This window comes from Megalops cyprinoides, chromosome 6 (assembly GCF_013368585.1).
Source record: "Megalops cyprinoides isolate fMegCyp1 chromosome 6, fMegCyp1.pri, whole genome shotgun sequence".
NCBI lineage: Eukaryota > Metazoa > Chordata > Actinopteri > Elopiformes > Megalopidae > Megalops > Megalops cyprinoides.
In genome coordinates this window covers 29,932,999-29,952,277 of record NC_050588.1, presented here as the reverse complement: position 1 = coordinate 29,952,277, position 19,279 = coordinate 29,932,999, and the positions used below count along the sequence as shown (strand labels likewise).

At 40.6% G+C, this 19,279-nt stretch overlaps 2 protein-coding genes across 2 annotated transcripts in view; both read left to right on the top strand.

Annotated features, from left to right (window-relative positions):
- The first annotated feature begins 337 nt into the window (after positions 1-337).
- Positions 338-13,122, top strand: ssuh2.1 (ssu-2 homolog, tandem duplicate 1). Its single transcript, XM_036532134.1, has 12 exons — positions 338-550; positions 5,592-5,693; positions 5,864-5,948; positions 6,700-6,829; positions 9,255-9,315; positions 9,435-9,559; positions 10,153-10,215; positions 10,754-10,833; positions 11,097-11,189; positions 11,427-11,532; positions 11,642-11,749; positions 12,081-13,122. Exons 1-12 carry the CDS (start codon positions 526-528, stop codon positions 12,213-12,215), a joined length of 1,113 nt encoding a protein of 370 aa, XP_036388027.1. The 5' UTR covers positions 338-525; the 3' UTR covers positions 12,216-13,122.
- A 1,144-nt stretch (positions 13,123-14,266) lies between these two features.
- si:dkey-49n23.1 (semaphorin-3D) overlaps positions 14,267-19,279 on the top strand; it is a 43,635-nt gene continuing 38,622 nt past the window's right edge. Inside the window, exon 1 of the mRNA XM_036531773.1 lies at positions 14,267-14,364. The gene's annotated coding sequence lies outside the window, so the exon portion shown is untranslated. The remainder of the gene's footprint in view (positions 14,365-19,279) is intronic.

The following is a 19,279-nucleotide window of genomic DNA, read 5'->3' as shown; positions in this document are numbered from 1 at the left end:
ACTGTGAGAGTTTAGGGCACTCATCACAACACGGACCATCGCACTCGGCGAGCAGTGATTCTTCAATCCTTTTCCGAAGAGACCCCTCCCATCTTCCGCAAAGGGGGCGGAATCGTGACAGCGCTTAGGAGAGTGCTTCAGAATTTCGGGCACCATTGATTTTCCAATCCGTGTCATCGGTGTTTGGGCTCATGTTGTGAAATACCTGTTACATCAAGTAACGTTTTTGATAGGAGGAGGTCTGCGCGGGTGAAGTGTACTACCATAATTGACGGAAGTGCCTTAACCCTCATAATATGAAAGGCTGTTTACTGCAGCCGCAGTGCAATTTGTGTCCAACGTCTACACGGCTTAAACAAAGCAAAGGGTCTCTTAACGGGCGTGGCTTGCATGCCTTGTGATCTGCTACATTCGTTACCATTTTAGAGGACGGGTTCAGGCAGAAAGCTAAAAACTTTCTGCTGGAGTTCTTGCGTTCCAAAAGAGAAGGGGGTGTCAGCTTAGACGTCACTTTGTGACAAGACCATGGACGGAAAATATGAAGATCTTGGTGAGTTGAGGTCAACATTTAACATGTAATACACAAACAAATGTATATGGTGATGTTACATAACCTAGCTTACTGATGCCGTTTGTCAACATGTGCGTTTCACTTTTGCTCCACTGATGTTGCTCAGCCTGCTCACACTCAGATGTAGCCCTTTACAACACTGTACCCAATAGAGATTGAATTCGCCGCTTTATCGTGGAAATGACAACTACAGCTGTTGGTGGGGGTGAACAAAATTGAAATAACATTGTCTGGAGCGGTGTGTCACATAACCTTTTACATATGGTACGTCATTACAGAAAAGCAACGCACACGCACTGTAATGTGCTGCAGCTTGAATGGAGAAGAGGGAGTTGCAACATTCCGTGATGTGTGGTCCGGACCACAGGATCGGCTTTTGTTGGCAGCGGCTTTTATGCAGTGGTTATGCCTCTTTGTGTATGTCGGTTTACGACTTTTTCCGTTGTAGTGCTGCAGCGATTTCAGATTATCTTAGTGTTTGTCTAAATGAACGATGTGGTTAGTAACGTAGAAGCCTATAATATTACATTTTGTATTTCAAATGCTTTTATTGCATTGTCAAAGAGGCTAGTGGACGGTAGAGTATTCCGCTGGAGTGTCCTGGCTGCACTGTAGCGCTGAGACATGTTGAAGAAACTCACCTGCGTGTGTCCCGAATCACTCAGAAACTAAAAAACGTCACCAGTGCGCGCTCTCTTTTTGTGTCACAAGATGAGGAGAAATGCATCAATATGGGCGCCTACTAGCTCCATGGTTTCATCCAATGGGACTGAACTGGCCCTTTATGACCATTGCATATAAAACGCCAGTGTAAAAGACCAGTAAGTAAAGCCTCCGTGTAAGGTCTAACTTTTTAAAATCGAATTTGGGTATTGCTTCAGTGTTCAGTGCTAGCTATAAACAGTTGGTCCATGTTAATTTAGCCTATATAATTGCTCAGCTGTTTCTGAATCGGATTCTCATACCAGTTGTCTGGTGCTTTCAGGAGTTTAACTGAAGTTACTTCCTGTCCATGGAAAAAAAAAAATGTACGAAGTGAAGTTTTACAGCAGCTGCTGACCATATTCATTAATCTTTATGTGAATGGGTTTGTTAGGTGTACGCCTAGTCCATTCAGATTCTGTAAAGGTCAATAAATGTTCACAGTGTGCTGTACAACCTCTGAGTAACCAGTTTGGTGTACAATTGAAGTCAGCTGATTCATGAGTTTGTCAGAAGGCAGTAAACCTCAATTTTCTGTATGGGACACTCCTTCAAGCCACAAGTTTGCTCCAGGAGTCACAGGTACAAGCTTGTTGGATAGCAAGGTGGCTGAAGTTTTTACATAGATGTAAAAATTATGTACTATATGTATAGCTTATGGCCCAGATTACCAGCCAAAAATGAATTTAGTAGTCCTACGGTATGTAATGAAAGTGGTGTCTCATTCTTTGGGTTATGACATTGCCTGTGAAATTCCATGCTTCATGTGGGACAGTCAAAGATAACACACTATGTGTAGGTTTTGCTGCAACACCCCACCTTCACACACATTTATGAAGCCCTCCAGTCTCATGCAATATTTTGGTAATGGGGATTTTGCGCTACTTAAGTTTTGTTTTAACAGGCTTTTTTGGTAACATGCAGCTGCCTAGTGTCATTCTTTGCAGGGGTTATGTATACATGTTATTAAAATGATTGTACTCTCCAAAATGAGTTTCTAATACAGGGGCTTTCAAAGTTATGAATTTCACTTTTTTTAACAAAAAGATTGATGCATGTTCCCCCCCTCTCCCATCACTTGTTTGGAATTACCAGTTACATGTTAGATTTGTCACACTGTAATAACCTCTTCTCTCCCACATTTGAGTTGGTAATAGTGAATGCAGCTGTCACATGTATTCACATGCCAGCAGTGACTGGTTTTCATGCTAATAGTCCCACATTGCACAGTAGTTAAGTACGTGCTCTTTGGGGCGTAAGTGGTGCTGCAGTTATGACATGTAAACAATTGATGCATGGCTGATGAGTCACAGGGGTACCTGATAGCAGAGATGCATAGTAATCATGCTGACAGAGCCACTCCAACTCTGGCAGAATGAAGCTATTTTTTTCAGCTGCTGTGGCCTTCCCATCATTGTTGACAGATGACATGGTCAGTTCTGAACCCAGGCTGTACGGCTTAGTCTGCATTCAAAGCACCTTGCTGGCTGAGCCACTCGAGAGTCCCACATCAGATAATTCAGGCAGGCAAAGTGTATGTTCTTTTGAGTACATTCAACTAGAAGTTGACACGCCTCCACTGTTACCAGCTGTGTTATTTTCTCCTAACTTTTTCCAGAGCTGGTACAGACTTGTGTCCCTGCTGTGTGGGATTAAGGAATACTTTTCAAAGGTCAAGTATTTTCACTGATTGCCAGTTGTATGTTTGTGTTTTCGTTGCCATGTATACAATACCTAGGTTATGAATTGGAACAGAGAGCTTGTTAATGACGCATCTCTTATTGATCACAGCTGAATCTCGTTTTCAGAAGTTCTTTGCTTATTTCTTTCTCTGCTTTGTTTATAATTTCACGTGGAGCTGTTTTTGTGGAAAGCCAATGCTTTCAAAATCAGAGGTTGTTTCTTTAGCTTGCATTAGCTTATTTATCGATTTATACAGCTGGTCATTTTACTGTAGCAGTTTGGGTGGAGTAATTTTCTCATGGGTACAACAGCATGAAAGGAATCAAACTGGTAACCTTCTCATTATAAGCCCTGCTTCTGTTTTTGACAATGTTCCTAAATATAATGATTGAACAACGAGCCATTATCAATGAACACAGCCAAGTGATAACCACGCCCCCAAGATTCACTGGAGATTACCAGCATGCCTAGACACCTGTCTAATTTTAGCAGTGCTTCTCTAACTCAGTTAGTTTAAAGCCACCTCAGTGCTTTGGGACTCAGAACTTCTGTTTCAGCATCCACACACATTTGGATTCCAGGTAGTTGAGAGACGCATTTCTCTCAAAAAGACTTTTGCGGTGGGTGATGAGTGTGGACAGTGCCTTATTGTCAAGCAGCCTAAATGTGTTCTAATGGTCCTAACTTCTGTTGTGAGTTTTGCACAGTCTGCCCTGCTGCCAACTATCATTTCACTGCTTACTGTACATTGTACCTTGGTATGTGACAAATAAAAAACTTTGACTTTGACTTAACTAAATATAGAATAAGTGTGACTGAAGTAAATTAGTTTTTTTGGACCACTTCACTGGCTATGTCTAGAATTTGAGAGAGATTTTAAAGTAAGTATTATTGAGTATTTTCCCATCATGCCAACTCATGTCTCCTTCCCCAAATCCCTGTGTCAGTAGTTTTTTTTACATGGAAAAGGTGGCCTTGATTAGTAAGATCAAATAATGTTGCAGAACCAGGAATCATGTTTATAGTCAATGTTTTCTGCCTGTCTGTGTGCTCACAATGATTTAATCTGTACCAGTCATCACTAGGATAAAAAGGAACTGGCACAAACTAGCTCCTTAACCACTATCAGGAATGAAACCTGCTGGAATGAGAGCTGCCTTCTTATTCCATTGTCTTTGCAAGGGGTTATTTGTGGCATGAGCAGGACCACGAGCGAGGCTTAAAGCCCTGTGTTGGCCTCATGTGTGGCTGTGCCCATTTCTGTTTCCACTGACAGACTCTGCATTTGCACAGGAGCACTGAAGCAAGATGAACGCAATGCTCAGATACGCTCGCACAGGCGATGGCCGTTTTTCCACGCTACGCGTCTCACAGCACACTGCAGCGAAGCAAATGGCGTTTAGAGGATAAGCACATCCTCACTGATGACATCTAGGGGACTGATAAGTGCTTCGCGAGGTGCTAGATGGTCCCACATGCTGAGACAAGTGGACACTGGCTAACCAATCCATTTGCATTCCACTGCTTCTCCTGTTCATTATCAGTGAATGGCACAGTTCGGACTCATATCAAAACTAAGGCAGCGTGGAATGAACTTCATAAATGAATGAGCCACCCGTCTGCTCCGACAGTTTTGTTTTTAACAGGATACGGCGGGCACAGCTTGTAGTTTCATTTTGTAGATTCGAAGTTAGAAATACACCGGCAGCAACATGAGCTCCTTGTAAATGCTAAGGCCACCACTGAAAATGAGTTAAGGGGGCCATAAATGCCTTCCAGAAATAGATGAAAACAATGTCTTCCCTTCAACTGCTAGAGACCCACCCCAGCCACAACAGTGATGTATTTTGGGTACATTGTTAGATTGTTAAGCCTGCCTCATTTATTCATCAACCGTGAGTTTGACCATAGCTGAAGGGGACTGGTCTTTTCTTTTAACATCATTGTGTTTGGTCACAAAACCAATCCATATCAGTACAACATGTTTTTCATTTTTAGTACTTGGCAGGCACCAATTAAGCATGCAGGCAGTGTGGTTCCAGAGGCCATAGTATTATTATTATTATTATTATAGATTGTTGTATTATTTGTGTTTGTTACTGGTATTTGAGACCCCATTCAGGTTATGTTCTGGATGATCATGGTTTACCCAGATTCACTTGAAGCTGTGCATCGGTGTATTGATAACATTTGTCATCATTTGGGTGGTGTCCCAGAATGACAGTGACATTTCCTCTAACTGAATTGTTTTTTCCTAGTTTTTCCTGATGTCTTGGAAATTCCATCTCACTTCCTTATCCTGTAGTTTGTTTTTCTTTCAGCGTGCCAAAGGACAGTGAAAGATTCATTAGAATGCATTGAGTCTATTGCATTGTACTCAGTTGCCTTGGAGGGTGTTTAAGGTTGTTCTGTGAAGTGTTATTGTTTTAGTTTATATTTTTATTTTTAAAATGATGTGTTAGTGGTGTTTTAAATGACTTTTCATAACTTTCTGGAAGAAGTGTGTAGTTGAAAACGAGCCTCAGGGAATGAGCTTAGATGTCATCTAAACTCTATCAGACATTTATTTTCTAAGACTCTACAGGGGTAATCTTGAATCATTAATCTGTGTACTGACGTTGGTGTTTCATTCTAGCAGGTGACTCTGATCAAGATTTCCCTGAGGAGGGACCATCAGCGCCTCCTCCTGGCTGGTTAGACAATGTTACAGGATATGAGGGAATGTTCCCAGACCAGGGTGAGTGCTGGAACGCATTCATTACCATGCACTCTCAGCTTCTGTTGCATCTGGAAAAGCGAGAAAGATGGGGCCTGCTGTGAAACGCAGTATAATTAGGCCCCTGTTTATACTCTCATCCCAGCTACCTCTTTGCAGTTTTATCTGATGTGCTGTGTCTGTCCTTTCAGATTGTACAGACATGCTATACCCTCCTCCTAAGGATCATGTGTCTGTACCAGAGAATGACAGAGGTTCAGCAGTCCCTGATGTCAGGTGATGGCAAATGTAACTATAATGATGGCTAACCTACATGGTAATATTGGAGATTCCAGTTTGAGACTCAACATACTGAGCTGAGCCTTTTCAATGATATCAGTCTTTATTTTAAATGTTCCCGAATGATTTTCATACCAAACTGGACAGTTTTCACAAACTCCAATTAGGCTTGTGCCAGTGTCCCAATACAAAAAAACCTACCCCGTGGTCTAGTTTGAACCTGTACCCTTCAGTATTATTCAATACCAGCACAACACTCCATCTTTATTTGAAATTATTCTGAATGAGTTGCTTAGCAAATCCCTGAAAACCAGAACACATTGTTTCCATTGAGGGCTTGCACATCTAAGAGTTTGTGGAAAAATTCCTGTTTTTAAATTAAAATCATTTATTTATTTATTTCATCCCCTCAGAAACTATTTCTTAACTCTGAGTACTACTGGATTCTTACCGGAACCAGTGATCGTTCTGCTACATGCCAGGCATGCTTGCAATGTTTTCAGCTTCTAGAATGTCACCTCTAGCTGTTGCAGACACTAAAGTGGGAAGAACATTTGCTATTTGCAACATACATGGGGAGCAATAACCATAGGAGCAGTAACTCTTAGACCCTCGGGTGACACAATTTTTGCAGCCAAATTAGTATTTCTTCCTCACAGCACTATGTAAACTCAGATCAGACAGTAGAAGGTACTGTGTAATCTGTTGGAAGACATTTACCAGAACAGTGTCGCCATGTTCCCTGCAGGGTGCCTGTGGTGACCGAAGATATAGCCAGGGAAGCGTTGCTGCAGTTTGTGGGGAAGAAGTGGACTTACAGCAGTAAGCCAGCCCGTAATATGGTGTTTAAGGACCTGAGGCCTTTCACTGTGTACCGTGTAAGTGTGCCACAGTCCAGTGTCAGAGCAGGAAGAAACAGGAATATAACAAATATATTGATTATTATGTCAGTCACAAGTGAGGCAGCAAAATCTAATCATAGACAAACCTTTTACAAACTGTTCCAAATAAAAGAATATCCTTAAACATTACTGGGTGATATTGGATGGTATTCTATGAGGGGTTAGGCTTTCTCTTTTGCATTCCAAGCATTTCAGTTCTAGTTCAGTTGAAGAGATGGCTGTCTCATGCAGGAGTAGCCTGCTGTATAGAAAAAACATGTTTTACATTCCACTGCAGAAAAAATAGTGCTTTGACAAAAAAAACCTCGATTCATGAAATTTAAGAGTGTTGGTCGAATGACTCAGTATTATGTATTAATATGAGCCTTATTCATTTAATTACACACACACACACACACACACACACAGAGGGTGGGCTACAAGTTCAAATAGCATAATGTTTCATACTGTTAGAATTTAGCTAACTTGGCAGCCAGCAAACTTGGTTACCTAGCTAGTCAAAATTAATGGAGGATTATGAAACTTGGCTAATGTGGCAAAATGGCAAAATACATGTTATGCTAATTATGAAGACTCATACAGAAAAGCCACGGCTTTTAAATTGGCCTATTCTTCATTTTGGCTGAACTACATTTACATTACATTTACATTTATTCATTTGGCAGATGCTTTTATCCAAAGTGACTTGCAAGTGAGGTACAATACAACAGCAGCGAAAAACCATACAGAGTCAACAATATTAGATGCACTGCATGACAAAGTTCCAAAGGTTGGCCAGGCAAGGTACAGATAAATGCAGCTTCATATTCGTCGGTCTTTTGAAACCAGTTCTTCTTGCAGGGCTTACTGCGATCTAGCATGATGACAGAGCTTGTGTTAACACAAGAAATGTACAAAAATTCCTAAAATGATAGTTGTAGGGAAGTAATACAGCAACCAGGCTATTTATTTCTGTTTTGTTGTTGATGTTATAATTTTTGTTTACCTCATAATTTGTGTTGATTGATGTCATTTGTGCATTTATAATCAGCAAAAGCCTATAAAAAGATTAAAAAACAATGACTGATTGATAATTGCCCTTCTCCTTACCCCATTAACGCTCAAAAATATGTAGTAGCCTCAAATGTAATGTATAGATAAAGTATTAAGAGACTGTTTGTTAACCAGTATGCAGCTGACTTCTTAAGTTGTTTTATTTAGTAACACTGGAATAAAGACATTTCTTGTTTTTTTACATGATTTGTGTCTGATCAGCACACAGGTTTTGTCAGCGTTGCAGAGGTTATCAGTCATGACAGCTGTGTTAGTTCTGGCTGAATTAGTATTTTAAATTTTAAAACATCCCAAATGATTTATTTGAAAAAAAAAAAACAGTTTAGGAGGCTGCACATTGACCCGTCACACCCACAGAACAAAGACGTGTAGTCTGAAGGTCCACATGTTTAATTTGATGGGTTTGACTTATTAGCAAATTGCTGGCTTCCTGCATGCACACACTCCTCACACACACAGCGACGGTGTTTACATGTGCCCAGTATTCTGAATAACAGTGCTTATCCTGGTCATGTCATGTTCTGATTACTAAATGGAACCACCACTTATATTCCTGTGCACACAGTATTCAGAATGTCCTGATGGGACATGTGGAAATTTTCATGTTTTTCACTTTATCTGTGAGACTTGAGAGTTGCTACTTTTAACTTTATCTTTTTCTTAGTCATTTTGCAAAGTGGCTTACTGCAAAAAACTATTCTGATCAATATGAGCAAACAGAACATGGATATTTGATAGTTTATATCTGAGGTAATTTGCTACTCATGACACACTGAAACACTTGTAGACAATACAATGGGTGAAAGTGAGCAGGCACTGTTGATCATAAGCCAGGATTGGTGGTAATGGTAAAATTTGGATGCATATGTTGCAAATCTCATTCAGCAAATTATGCAAAATTATGGAGAGTTTTATTAAACCTTACCTGTTCCACTTGCCTTGTGTATTTCTACTGGCCCCTACAAATGGAAGCAGCATCAAGTATATGGCTGGGAATCAGTACAATGTTCACAGATGAACTGTAAGGTAATCATTGTGCATGGGAGAGTTGAATAAACTAAATTCCTCAGATCATGGGCTGCATAGATGGCACACACATCACTGCATTTTGTCCCAGTGGAGGATAAAGGGACTTTGTCAGCTGGAAGAGATGGCCCTCTTATATGCTCCAGGGAGCAGTGGATGACCACTTATTTATTGCCACTCTTGCCAAGATCAAGATCTGAATAAAAACATGTTACTGACTACCAAGTCAGGACAGTTTTCTGGTGACAGGTGAAGACTCATTCCTCGCTAGGTCAGAGTCTGATTTATTTGGAAACAAATGTTTGTTTTTGTTCTTCTGTAGTACCGCTTGGAAACATTCACAGAGTCGAGATCAAGCACCTGGAAGTTCGAACCATACACTGGTATGTCACACATTAACGCTATGGAAATGCTTGGCTTTGATGACATGATGCGTCTGAAAAGTTATACCAAGTTTGTTAATCCAGCACCTATGATATGGTCTTCTACTTCGTCTTTCCAGATCAGTTTGTGGATGGACCCCAGTATGGGATGAGCCCTCCTCCTTGGGACGTGATGGTGCAGCCCCCTCACCTGTTTGTTGATTCCACTCTGGATGTACGTGTGCCACATTCATCCTTCATCAAGGTGAACCATCTTCCTTCCACTGAGGAGTTTTAGCTACTGTCAGACCCCTACATAAAATTGAGCCTTCCCCTCTTTGTAATGGTGATAGCTGCTGCTAGCTAGTCCAGTAAATTAAATCATGTTGGGTTTAGCCACTGAATGCATTGTTCACTAGTGGAGCTAGTGGGGTACATAATCTTCTTCATGTGAAGTGCATTGAAATAAATCAAAGTGTTTAATTGGTGGAAAACAAATCCACAATTTGTGTAGGGTTTTTTTTCTGGTTGCAGGGCCAGTTCACACCACATGATTAGGGTTATCTGGACAACATAACCCAGCAGGTGTACTGTGTGCACCACACTATCAGACCAGAATCGCACTACAGGAGACTTTTTCTAACATACTGGGATTAAATCAGAACTTCACAGAGGTGTCAGAATCCCATGTGTCCGGGAGTTCTATTTGTGTGTGATTCTGTTTTTTTCATTCTTGAACATTTATGACTGTTTTCTGTGTATTCATACATACACTGTGTGTGTCTGTCTGTCTGTCTGTGCGCGTGTGTGCGTGCATGCGTGGGTGTTTTTGTATCCATGACTTTGTTCCTTCTCCAGATGTGTCACAAGTGTCAGGGCAGGGGCAGGGTGCAATGCAAGCGTTGCCACGGCAAAAGGAAGGTGAGTGAGGACTCCTCCATGTTCTGCCCTTCGGGTTCTCTCTCTGTCACGCAACTCCACAAAAGCAACATTATAGTCACGTAATTCCACTGAACAAAGACGCCATTGTTTAAGCACTGCCAGTGTGCCTCCTCTTAAATGTCTGCAATGTCAGAAAATGTCAGCTGTTTTTTTTTTCCCACTTGTCGCAGTATTACTGATTGTGGCTCAAGGGAGTATATTTCAAACATCGTGCTGGGAGACCTTTTTTCTGCAAGCATTTGTATACTTTGCGATTGAATGTAGATGGCAGTCCAAAGATTCCCACAATGTTCAATAAAAATTCTGGTACAGAATGCTTCCCACAAGGGCTATCAGGTCTGTCCTGATACATTTAATATATTTGGGATTTGAAGTGATAAATTGAAACTTTGGGGAATATTTAGTCTTACCCAAAGACCCAAAGGCCCAAAGGCCACTACCTTGATTTTCATGATGCCATTGGAAACTTTGCCATTTGTGCTTTTTTTTTTTGTGTTTGTCTATTTTTTGCTTTTAGGTTTTGTGTACATTTTGTCGTGGTAATGGCCGTGCTAGGAAAAAAAGGTGCAGTCATTGTCATGGCACAGGAAGAAAAAGGTAGGAAAAGGCTGATTCTCTGGCTGTCTGCTAAATGCTCATTAATGCTGAATAAAGTTTATTTACTGTTTCACAAACTGACTTCATGCAGACATGTTGTTTTCATTGGCCAAATGCAAAAAAAAGACCCATAACATGTCTCATTTCATGAATGTCTTGGTTGTGTAAGATGCAAAGACCATAAGTGGCATAATTTGATTTGCTGGTTACTGCACGTCACGGGTAATTTCAAAGTGAGTGTGCTTTCACTGTCTTGCTTATAGATGCATCCACTGTCACGGAAAAGGTTCTCAAGTATGTTCCTCGTGCAAAGGGCACCAGAACCTGATGCACTTCATACAGCTGACCATCAAACGGTAAAACTTGTTCATTTGAATGTGATTTGTGGTTTATTCCTGTGAAGTAACCTTCACACACTGGTTATTGAGCATACACACAGAAGTAACTGTAAGTGCAGCAAAGAGCACCACAATCAGGATGTAGTTGTGAGCCATGTAAGTGTTATGTAGAGGCTGGGCTTTATTCCTTTGTGTCATAGTGTACTGCATCCCAGAATGTCCCTACTATCATGTTCCCCTCTATCTGATCCTCAGGAAGAACCACACATTTGAGTTTATCCCAGATCGATTACCCGAATTCCCAGTGAAGAAGTTTGAAAAGGTGTCTGGGGATCCATTTTTCGTGGATGAAAGTGTGCTGGTATGGATCTGTACTGTAAATTTTTTGCATTCAGGATATGTCTGTGGAGGTAATATCAACAATGAATACTAACTTATTAACTTATTTTACATCCGATCCTCCACATAAGGTCTATCCTATTGTGGGTTTCCCTGACCAAGAGATCTGTGAAATGTCCAGGAAGATGTGTGAGGAGCACCTCAGCAGGTTCTCCGCCATAAGCCGTATCTTTCAGCAGGTGAGCTGCACAGAAACCTGTGGTAACATATCCTATTATACAGATATTCTGTCCAGCCTAAATACCCCTCAAGGCAAAAAGATAAATTACTCATCATGTTGTTGACTTGCTGTGTGGGTTCTAACAATAATTGCTCGGGGTTCTTGCACTTCATACTGTCTTTGTCCATTTTGTGGAAAATGTGTAGTTACATACTCTTCCCTGTAGGTGTCATTATTGACTAGAGCTGGCTTTGGTGAAATGAATTATTTGGTACAGCTAGGAATATTCATAGAAACCTTTTTGCAACCCCTTGCTTTTGATTGAAAACATGCTATCTCTTTCTCTACAGCGTCAAACCATTGAACTGGTCCCTCTTACTCATGCCTTCTACAGCTACAATGGGAAAGACTACAATTACTTTGTCTACGGAATCGAAAACAAAGTTTATTCCCCAAAATATCCATCCAGTTGCTGTATTTTGTAGTCAGTTGGAGGCATAAAGTTGAGAATACATCAGACTCTAATGCAGATTTTATTGTTATCCTAGTTATGTTAGAGAAAACTGTATTTGTTAACACATTTAATAAAGAAGAGTCTATGTCTGATTGGTTAGATTTGATAACCAATACCATTTATGACTTCCCCAGCCTTTTTGAGCTCTGCATTTACAAGTGGCCTTATTTTGAGGATGGTACTTTATACACTTACTGTATAATTCCTCTTTAAATCAGAGGGAAGCATGTACAGATGTGCATTCCTCCAAGTTTCACTTGCATTCAGACTGGCAACTTTCACATAACCTCTGCTCAGCATTCATAGGAGACTTATGAAGAAGACATTGACACCTTAAATGGTATATTTATACATTAACGGCTGGTATATAAAGGTCATGTTTGTCTACACTGATGCTTTACCCCACTATTGCACTTAGTGGGGTAAAGTGGGCTGGGGGTGGAAGTCATTGCTTGGCATCAAGGCTGAAGTGCAGTCACAGGTGTCAGTTGTGATCTGTCTGAAAGATCACTTCCATTATAATGAAGACCTCTCACATCCTATTCAAATTAGGATAGCCTTAACCAGGCTAAATACACGCACAAGACCATCCTAGAAGTAAGCCAAAGGGTGGAGGGTGTGTTGGGTTTAAGTTATGTTAGTCAGCTCATATTAATAGCCTGTAAACTGGAAAGCTTTTTTAATCTCAATGGTCAACTGTCCCTCAGTGATGGCCCATTGTGTTGGCTGGTTTACCCTCCCTGGAGCAGACTGAGGTGTTCTCAGATGTGCACTTGGTCTACTTTGGGTCCACCTCATTGCGCTGGTCTTGGGGTTACCGCCACAACCTGAAGATGAGTGGGCCTCTAGCAGGGAAAAAAATCCAAGGACTCTTCAGTCACGACCACAAGTGCATTGCACCAAAACAAAGCTCCAGCACTTTGTGCTACTCTCACAAAAAGGGCTGCTTTGAACTCAGTTGGAAGATGGTTTGTGTCACCTTGAACTACATAGTTTGTGCTTTTGATGAGATTTTCTTTATTTACATGAACATAACAGTTTATGTGAGTCTGTTTTGTATATGTCAAATTATATTTACACAGTAAGAATTTTTAATTGTTTAAGCACATTTATAAGACATTGTACATTCAAAATAATAAAAATCTGGACCCTATTTAAGAGTGCTGTGTCTTTTTTTGAAATGTCTTCTGATTTGTCCTTGTACCAAACCCAGAACATTCTTGGCATGTATCACTTTTCAGCTGTTGGTGATGAAAATGTTTACATGTCTCAGTTGCACTTTGGCTTGATTTCTCATGCCAGAAATGTGTTCACAGTTTTGTACCAGTTGACGTGTGGTCTGCTTATGTTAGGACTAGTGGTTAGTCTGCGTGTCTTCTCCTAATCACCAGAGGGGCTCCCATTCACTTAAGTGTAGTAAACCTCAAATCTGAGACCACATGGACACAGGAGGGGGTAACAGAAAACATTGTGTACTACATTGTCACTTTTGTCCTTTGTTTTCAAAATTATTTCATCACAACATACATGTAGTCATTTTGCTGTATATGCAAAGTGTACATCATATATTGATCACAGACCTAAAAATGGGTTCTATCAAGCAATTATTCTTGCTTGAGTCATTAGCCAGGTTAATCAAGCTATGCTAGGTAGAAAACATGTGAATAGGATACATGACATAAATGTCTGACATAAGGGGCATAAACAGTCATATAAAATGCATCTCATTTCCGAAGGCATTTTCCATTTTTAGTCTCCCCTCCTTAAACTTATACATCCCGTAGAAACCGACTTAGAGTCCACTGAGTTTAATTATCAGAACACCTGCGAAAAATAATCTTTTGCACACTGTGCGTTATGAGAGCAAATACGCATCACACCAACTCGGACATTAGTCAAATCAGTTTGGACAGCAAATAATAGGCAAATGAATAAGACGCTCAGAAGGAGTGGCTTTTCTCACACGCCGAACGTTTGTTTATGATGTTGAGGCAGTGAGATGAGATAGACGTCACTGCTTCGCTTAAGGTACAGTGCGCTGTAAGGGCTGCGTCCCGTCATAAGAGGATAATTGTGTGGAGTTATTTGTTTCAAAGAGGCACAGAACGAGAACATTTTTGGTAAGTTTTACCACGAATACTGCGACTTTTATGGTATTCGTCTGTGTATATTTTAACGGTTATATTGCTGGGATGGGTGTTAAACTGAATTACAAAAATGATTTAGTGACAGTGGACGGGTAAAAAAAGAAAAGAAGGTTTGTGCCCAAATAGGGCAAACAAGCGATGAGAGCGACTGGTTTGCTTTAATTAGTTAATGTAATCCACCTTGCTATTGCTTTTAAGTATGTGAATAAAATTAGTTGCACTGTGTGTCCAGTGTGTCTAAGTTACGGAGAGTTTAGTGCGCCGTTATGTCAACGGCTCACGTGGAAAAGCTATCCATTTTCATCCTATTTTAGTCCATGGAATAGACTACTTTTTTAAACAGCAAAATTGCCTCAGTTAAATATGCAGTGATAATCGAAGCTATTATTTTGAATATTTGGAAACAAGAATAGAGTAAGGAGCGTAAACAGTTCTGAAAGTTTGCGGTTAATAGCCAATGTAATAGAATATACTGCCATCTTTTAATAACATTTGTTTCGTTTTTATATTTAAGAGATATGTCTTCTGATGTCTCGATTTAAATGGGCGTTTTCGAACCGCATCAGACATAATCTATAGTGGCAAGCGTTTTTTTTTTTTTTTTTTTTTTCATATCGTCCCAACAACTGAAATAAGATGACATTTGTGTTTCTGAGTTTATCTTAAAGGAAAATGACTGGGGGTTAACTACTGTTATGCTGCAAGTGACGCAACACAAATCATTCAGTCTCTCTTAAGTGCCATACATGGCCTGGACTGCCTTTATTGATCATACTTGACTTTGTCCTCATTTTACCACCTACCTCCATATTTCTATGACCATAGAGAGGATGCAAGATGGAGAAGCGTTCAGCATGTCAGTCTTTCTTTAGGAGCTGAGATTTACTTTATGTGGAAAGCTTGTAGTTCTTCAGGATTTTTTGTGACTTGCTTCTAGGCGCTGGACCTGCTTTGGCAAATGGACATCACAGAACTGTGGGAATAACAGTTTGAATAAATTTCTGCGGGAAAACTGGGAATTCCATTAAAGTGTAATGTGACCTCCTGTCGTATCCGTAATGTCCGGTTATCCAAAGCTTTACAATAGGTACTTATATGCATGTCAAAAAGTTCCTGAAGTGTCCTGGAAGGCTCGTTCTGTGACAAGAAGGCACAAGTGAAGTTACACCAGGCCTTGCAGTGCAGGGTTCCCATGGTCTTTGTAAGAGCTGAGTAACATCCCTCGCATTGTGTCCCTTTCCTGTTATGTAGTTTACTCCTCCACACAGCCTGTGTCACTCTGCTTTGTTGTTTCCGGCCATGCCAGCAGTTGTTGGTCCTCAAGCTTCAAGCTCAAGCTATAGATAAATACACACACACACACACACACACATACACTGGGATTTTGTGGAATTCTTATGACATTTGTTGTTATTTTTTTCATAGAGTACACATTACACACACGCACACACACACACACACACACACACACACACACACATGATATCAATGATTTGGGAGGGTCTGGGATTATGCATGCATTTGGAATCTGCAATATTATCTTGGGTCTTGAGTTTTTTTGATGTGTTTTTGTGTATTGATGAGACTGGGGAGTTTAAACGCTGCAATCTGCCCATTTTGTCTGACCAGAGAATAACTTTTGCGCCGCACTTAGTGGTTTTATACTCTAATGTGAAGTGTCTTGACCTTTTAGTAGTTTGGCATAAAGCCTGTTGGGATTTCAGCCAATATGATGCCAGAGCACACTGTTCAAGATGCTATATCCAACCCACTCTTCTTTTTCCACTGTTAAAAGCAGCATGTGTTAGTTTTAATTAGAGGCCACTGGAATTTTGTGGATTTTATGACATTTGCTGTTATTTTTCATACAGTATACATTACATTACATTTTGTATGCCCCCCCACTCTCAATCTAAGATGTGGTTTTTCAGTTCTTTCATATACAAAATGTCATCAGCGTTCAAACGTTGTGGCCCCGGTTGCTCCAAGAATGCACATGCTGGAATGAATGTGAAACCAGAAGCAATAAATATTGAGAACTTATCTAATGTGAAACAATAAGCCTCACTCTTCTTTCCTCACTATACATCAAAAGGCTATAGGTTAGGCGTTGAATGCTGAAAGGCTTTTACTCAAATATAACAGTGAGTGGGGGGGGGGGGGGGGGGGAGAGAGAGAGAAAGAGAGAGTGAGAGAGAGAGAGAGAGAGAGAGAGAGGGAGGGAGGAGATATGAGTGTGGAAGGGGAGAGAGCATATTTGCAGTTGGCATAGTTTAAACCTTCCTGTGGGGAGTTTTGCTCATGAAGTGATTCAGGCCATTAAATGGTCCCAACTCTCACCCATCACTCTAGTCTTTTTTTCTTGTTGGGTTGTAAAATCAAAATGACAGCCGAGGGCATTTCCATTCTGAAATGTGAATATCACTGAAAGCAAGCTTGTGAGAATGGACCTTTTCAGCACGCATCCTAAGTTGACAGGGTATTCTCCAGTTGGAGGCTTATCTGCACCTGGCACAGCTCTGCTAAAGGGTTCACAGTGCTTATCTGTGCAGCATGTAGCTGTATTACAGTGGTCAGGAGATCAGTCAGCAAGGTGTGGCAAATGCTGCCTGTGATCCCTGATAATTACCCTCTATATAGAATGCATCAAAACGGTTGTTTTAAATGATATTAGTGCTTTGGCAAAGTGTGAGACTGTATAAGCAGAGATGATTTGATTTCATAGACCATGAAATGTATTTTGAAAATTGTGGCTCATGAACTAACATTAATTTCCAAAATGCAAGTAACAATTGTTCTTTGAGTCCTGGCATTGGCTGTATTTAACCCTTTTTACCAAATCTGGAGGAAACTTTCAAATGAGGTTTTTGTTTTATCGAAACTAAAATCCACAAAAGAAAAACAGCCTCTGAAAGACTTTTGCTGCTTAGGAATTCAAACTCTTCAGTTGTTTTCCTACCTAAATGATGATTTAATCATGGGCATTTACAAGATTTTCTATTATTAGTCTAGATTAGAAGACAGAGGGAGAAATTGATACCCCTCATACTCCATTTCCATGACTACTACACTGTTTTTGCTGTAAGACTTACATAATATATCAAGCCTCTAAATGTGCTTTGCATTGAACATGCACACGCACATGGGCTGGAAAATCACCACTGCATGACGACAAAGGAGAGATATACTTTATAATAGTACAAGAGATCCTTTCAGTCTGTTTTTTATTCTATGTAGATCTGTGTTCATTTAGTGTTGGCATATGATCCGTCGCAGTCATAAATAGTCATTGTCATGATTTTCCTGTGACGCAGGTCAAATACTTTCAGGAGACATGCAGTATGTCTTATCCAGAACTAGTTTCTCTGCATTATGCATTCACGGTCCTTTCTAATTTCCCGTACAGTGATGAGGCTAAGCTGCTTCAGAGAGTGAGACTCTCCAAGCTGCCACGTGTGGATCCTTCCTGACTTATTAAATGACCACGCGTGTTTCAAATAGGCCCCCAGTGTGTTGAGGGAGAGCTCGGTGATGTTTTCTCAAGCAGCCCCAGTTTATTGTTATTAATCATGTGAGTTTACCTAAAGGGACTCTGCCAGGACTCAGACTGAGGTTGAAGGCAGTCAGGACGCTCTTGCGCGGCCCAGTTTAACTTGAGGCAGGTTTTTTCCTCAAATTAACCCCATAACCCCTCTCATGGGATCAGGCTCTGATGTTACCATCCTGCCATCTTTCTCAGTCACTCCCCCCAGGGTCCTGCTACCCAATTCACGGTCTGCTTATTCTCAGCCGGGACTGACAGGGTTGCAGTGGGTGAGGGGTGAGGGAAAGCTAGGGTGATGGAGGTGGATGACTGGGTCAGTTTGGGCTCCACTGGTGAGTCCAATAAGGACTCTTGTCCTTATTTCCACGATCAGAATATGTATCTCTGAGGAACCACAAACAATCACTCATTATGTCACATCTGTATATGTTTGAAAATAAAGGAATGAATATGGGCGCTAGGTGGTAAAGACAGGCAATAAACAAAGCAAATAGTGTGTAAAAACACCTACTGAAACAGCTTCATGTATGTCTCATATTAGACCAGATTGTGTTTATTTCTGACCGGGGAATAATGACGTATTGAGTGCCGAGACTCTCAGTCCATACTGAGACTTAATTTGGCATTATGCTTGCATTTCTTTTGCTTACTTCTAATTATGAATACAATATTTTAGAGAGACGGAGAGGAAGCGGAAGACTTGGAGTCTGAGGGTCTCCCTTATTACATTACAGAGTTTATTTGCTTGACAGTAGCCCTAACTGAGGGCAGCGTCACATACATTTTCACATCACCTGTCATTAACTGGATTTTTACCGGAACATCTTAGGCTATGTCATCAAACAAATAAGAACAAGACTGTCAACATTAATTGTTAGATCATACTTTTAGGATGAACAAATGGAAAGGTTGAGAACAGAAAAAAAAAAAAAAAAGGAAACCTGAGAGAAAAGACTGAGATCATGAGAGTATCTTGCTAGTAGTCCTCAGGGAGATATACTGTAGGTTTATATCTCACAAAAGCATGTGAGTTAGGTCCGTTAGCTGTTGACAGGACAAGGTGACAGGATGCAATCGCTGACACCAAGTTCACTTGATGACAGTAACAATCCGTGTACAGCTCGGGAAGAATTCCACAACAGCAGTGTCCTAGCCCAAAGTCCAGCTCATGACCCTCTGTTTCACTCCATTCCTGAAGAAAAGCTTCCAGCACTATAAACATTCACCTGATCTTTGTAAAGAGATTAATAATAATGGTGGAGTACCACTTTATTTGTGGGGATTAGCAATTTCACAGAAAAAAACACTGAAGTACATTAGAAGTAGACGATATGGGGGACAGAC

Coding starts and splice junctions, on each gene's coding strand:
- ssuh2.1 (XM_036532134.1), top strand. CDS start 526: ATGGACGGAAAATATGAAGATCTTG. Junction 5,949..6,699: donor TCAGCAGTCCCTGATGTCAG/GTGATGGCAAAT, acceptor TGTTCCCTGCAG/GGTGCCTGTGGTGACCGAAG. Junction 11,190..11,426: donor ATACAGCTGACCATCAAACG/GTAAAACTTGTT, acceptor TCTGATCCTCAG/GAAGAACCACACATTTGAGT.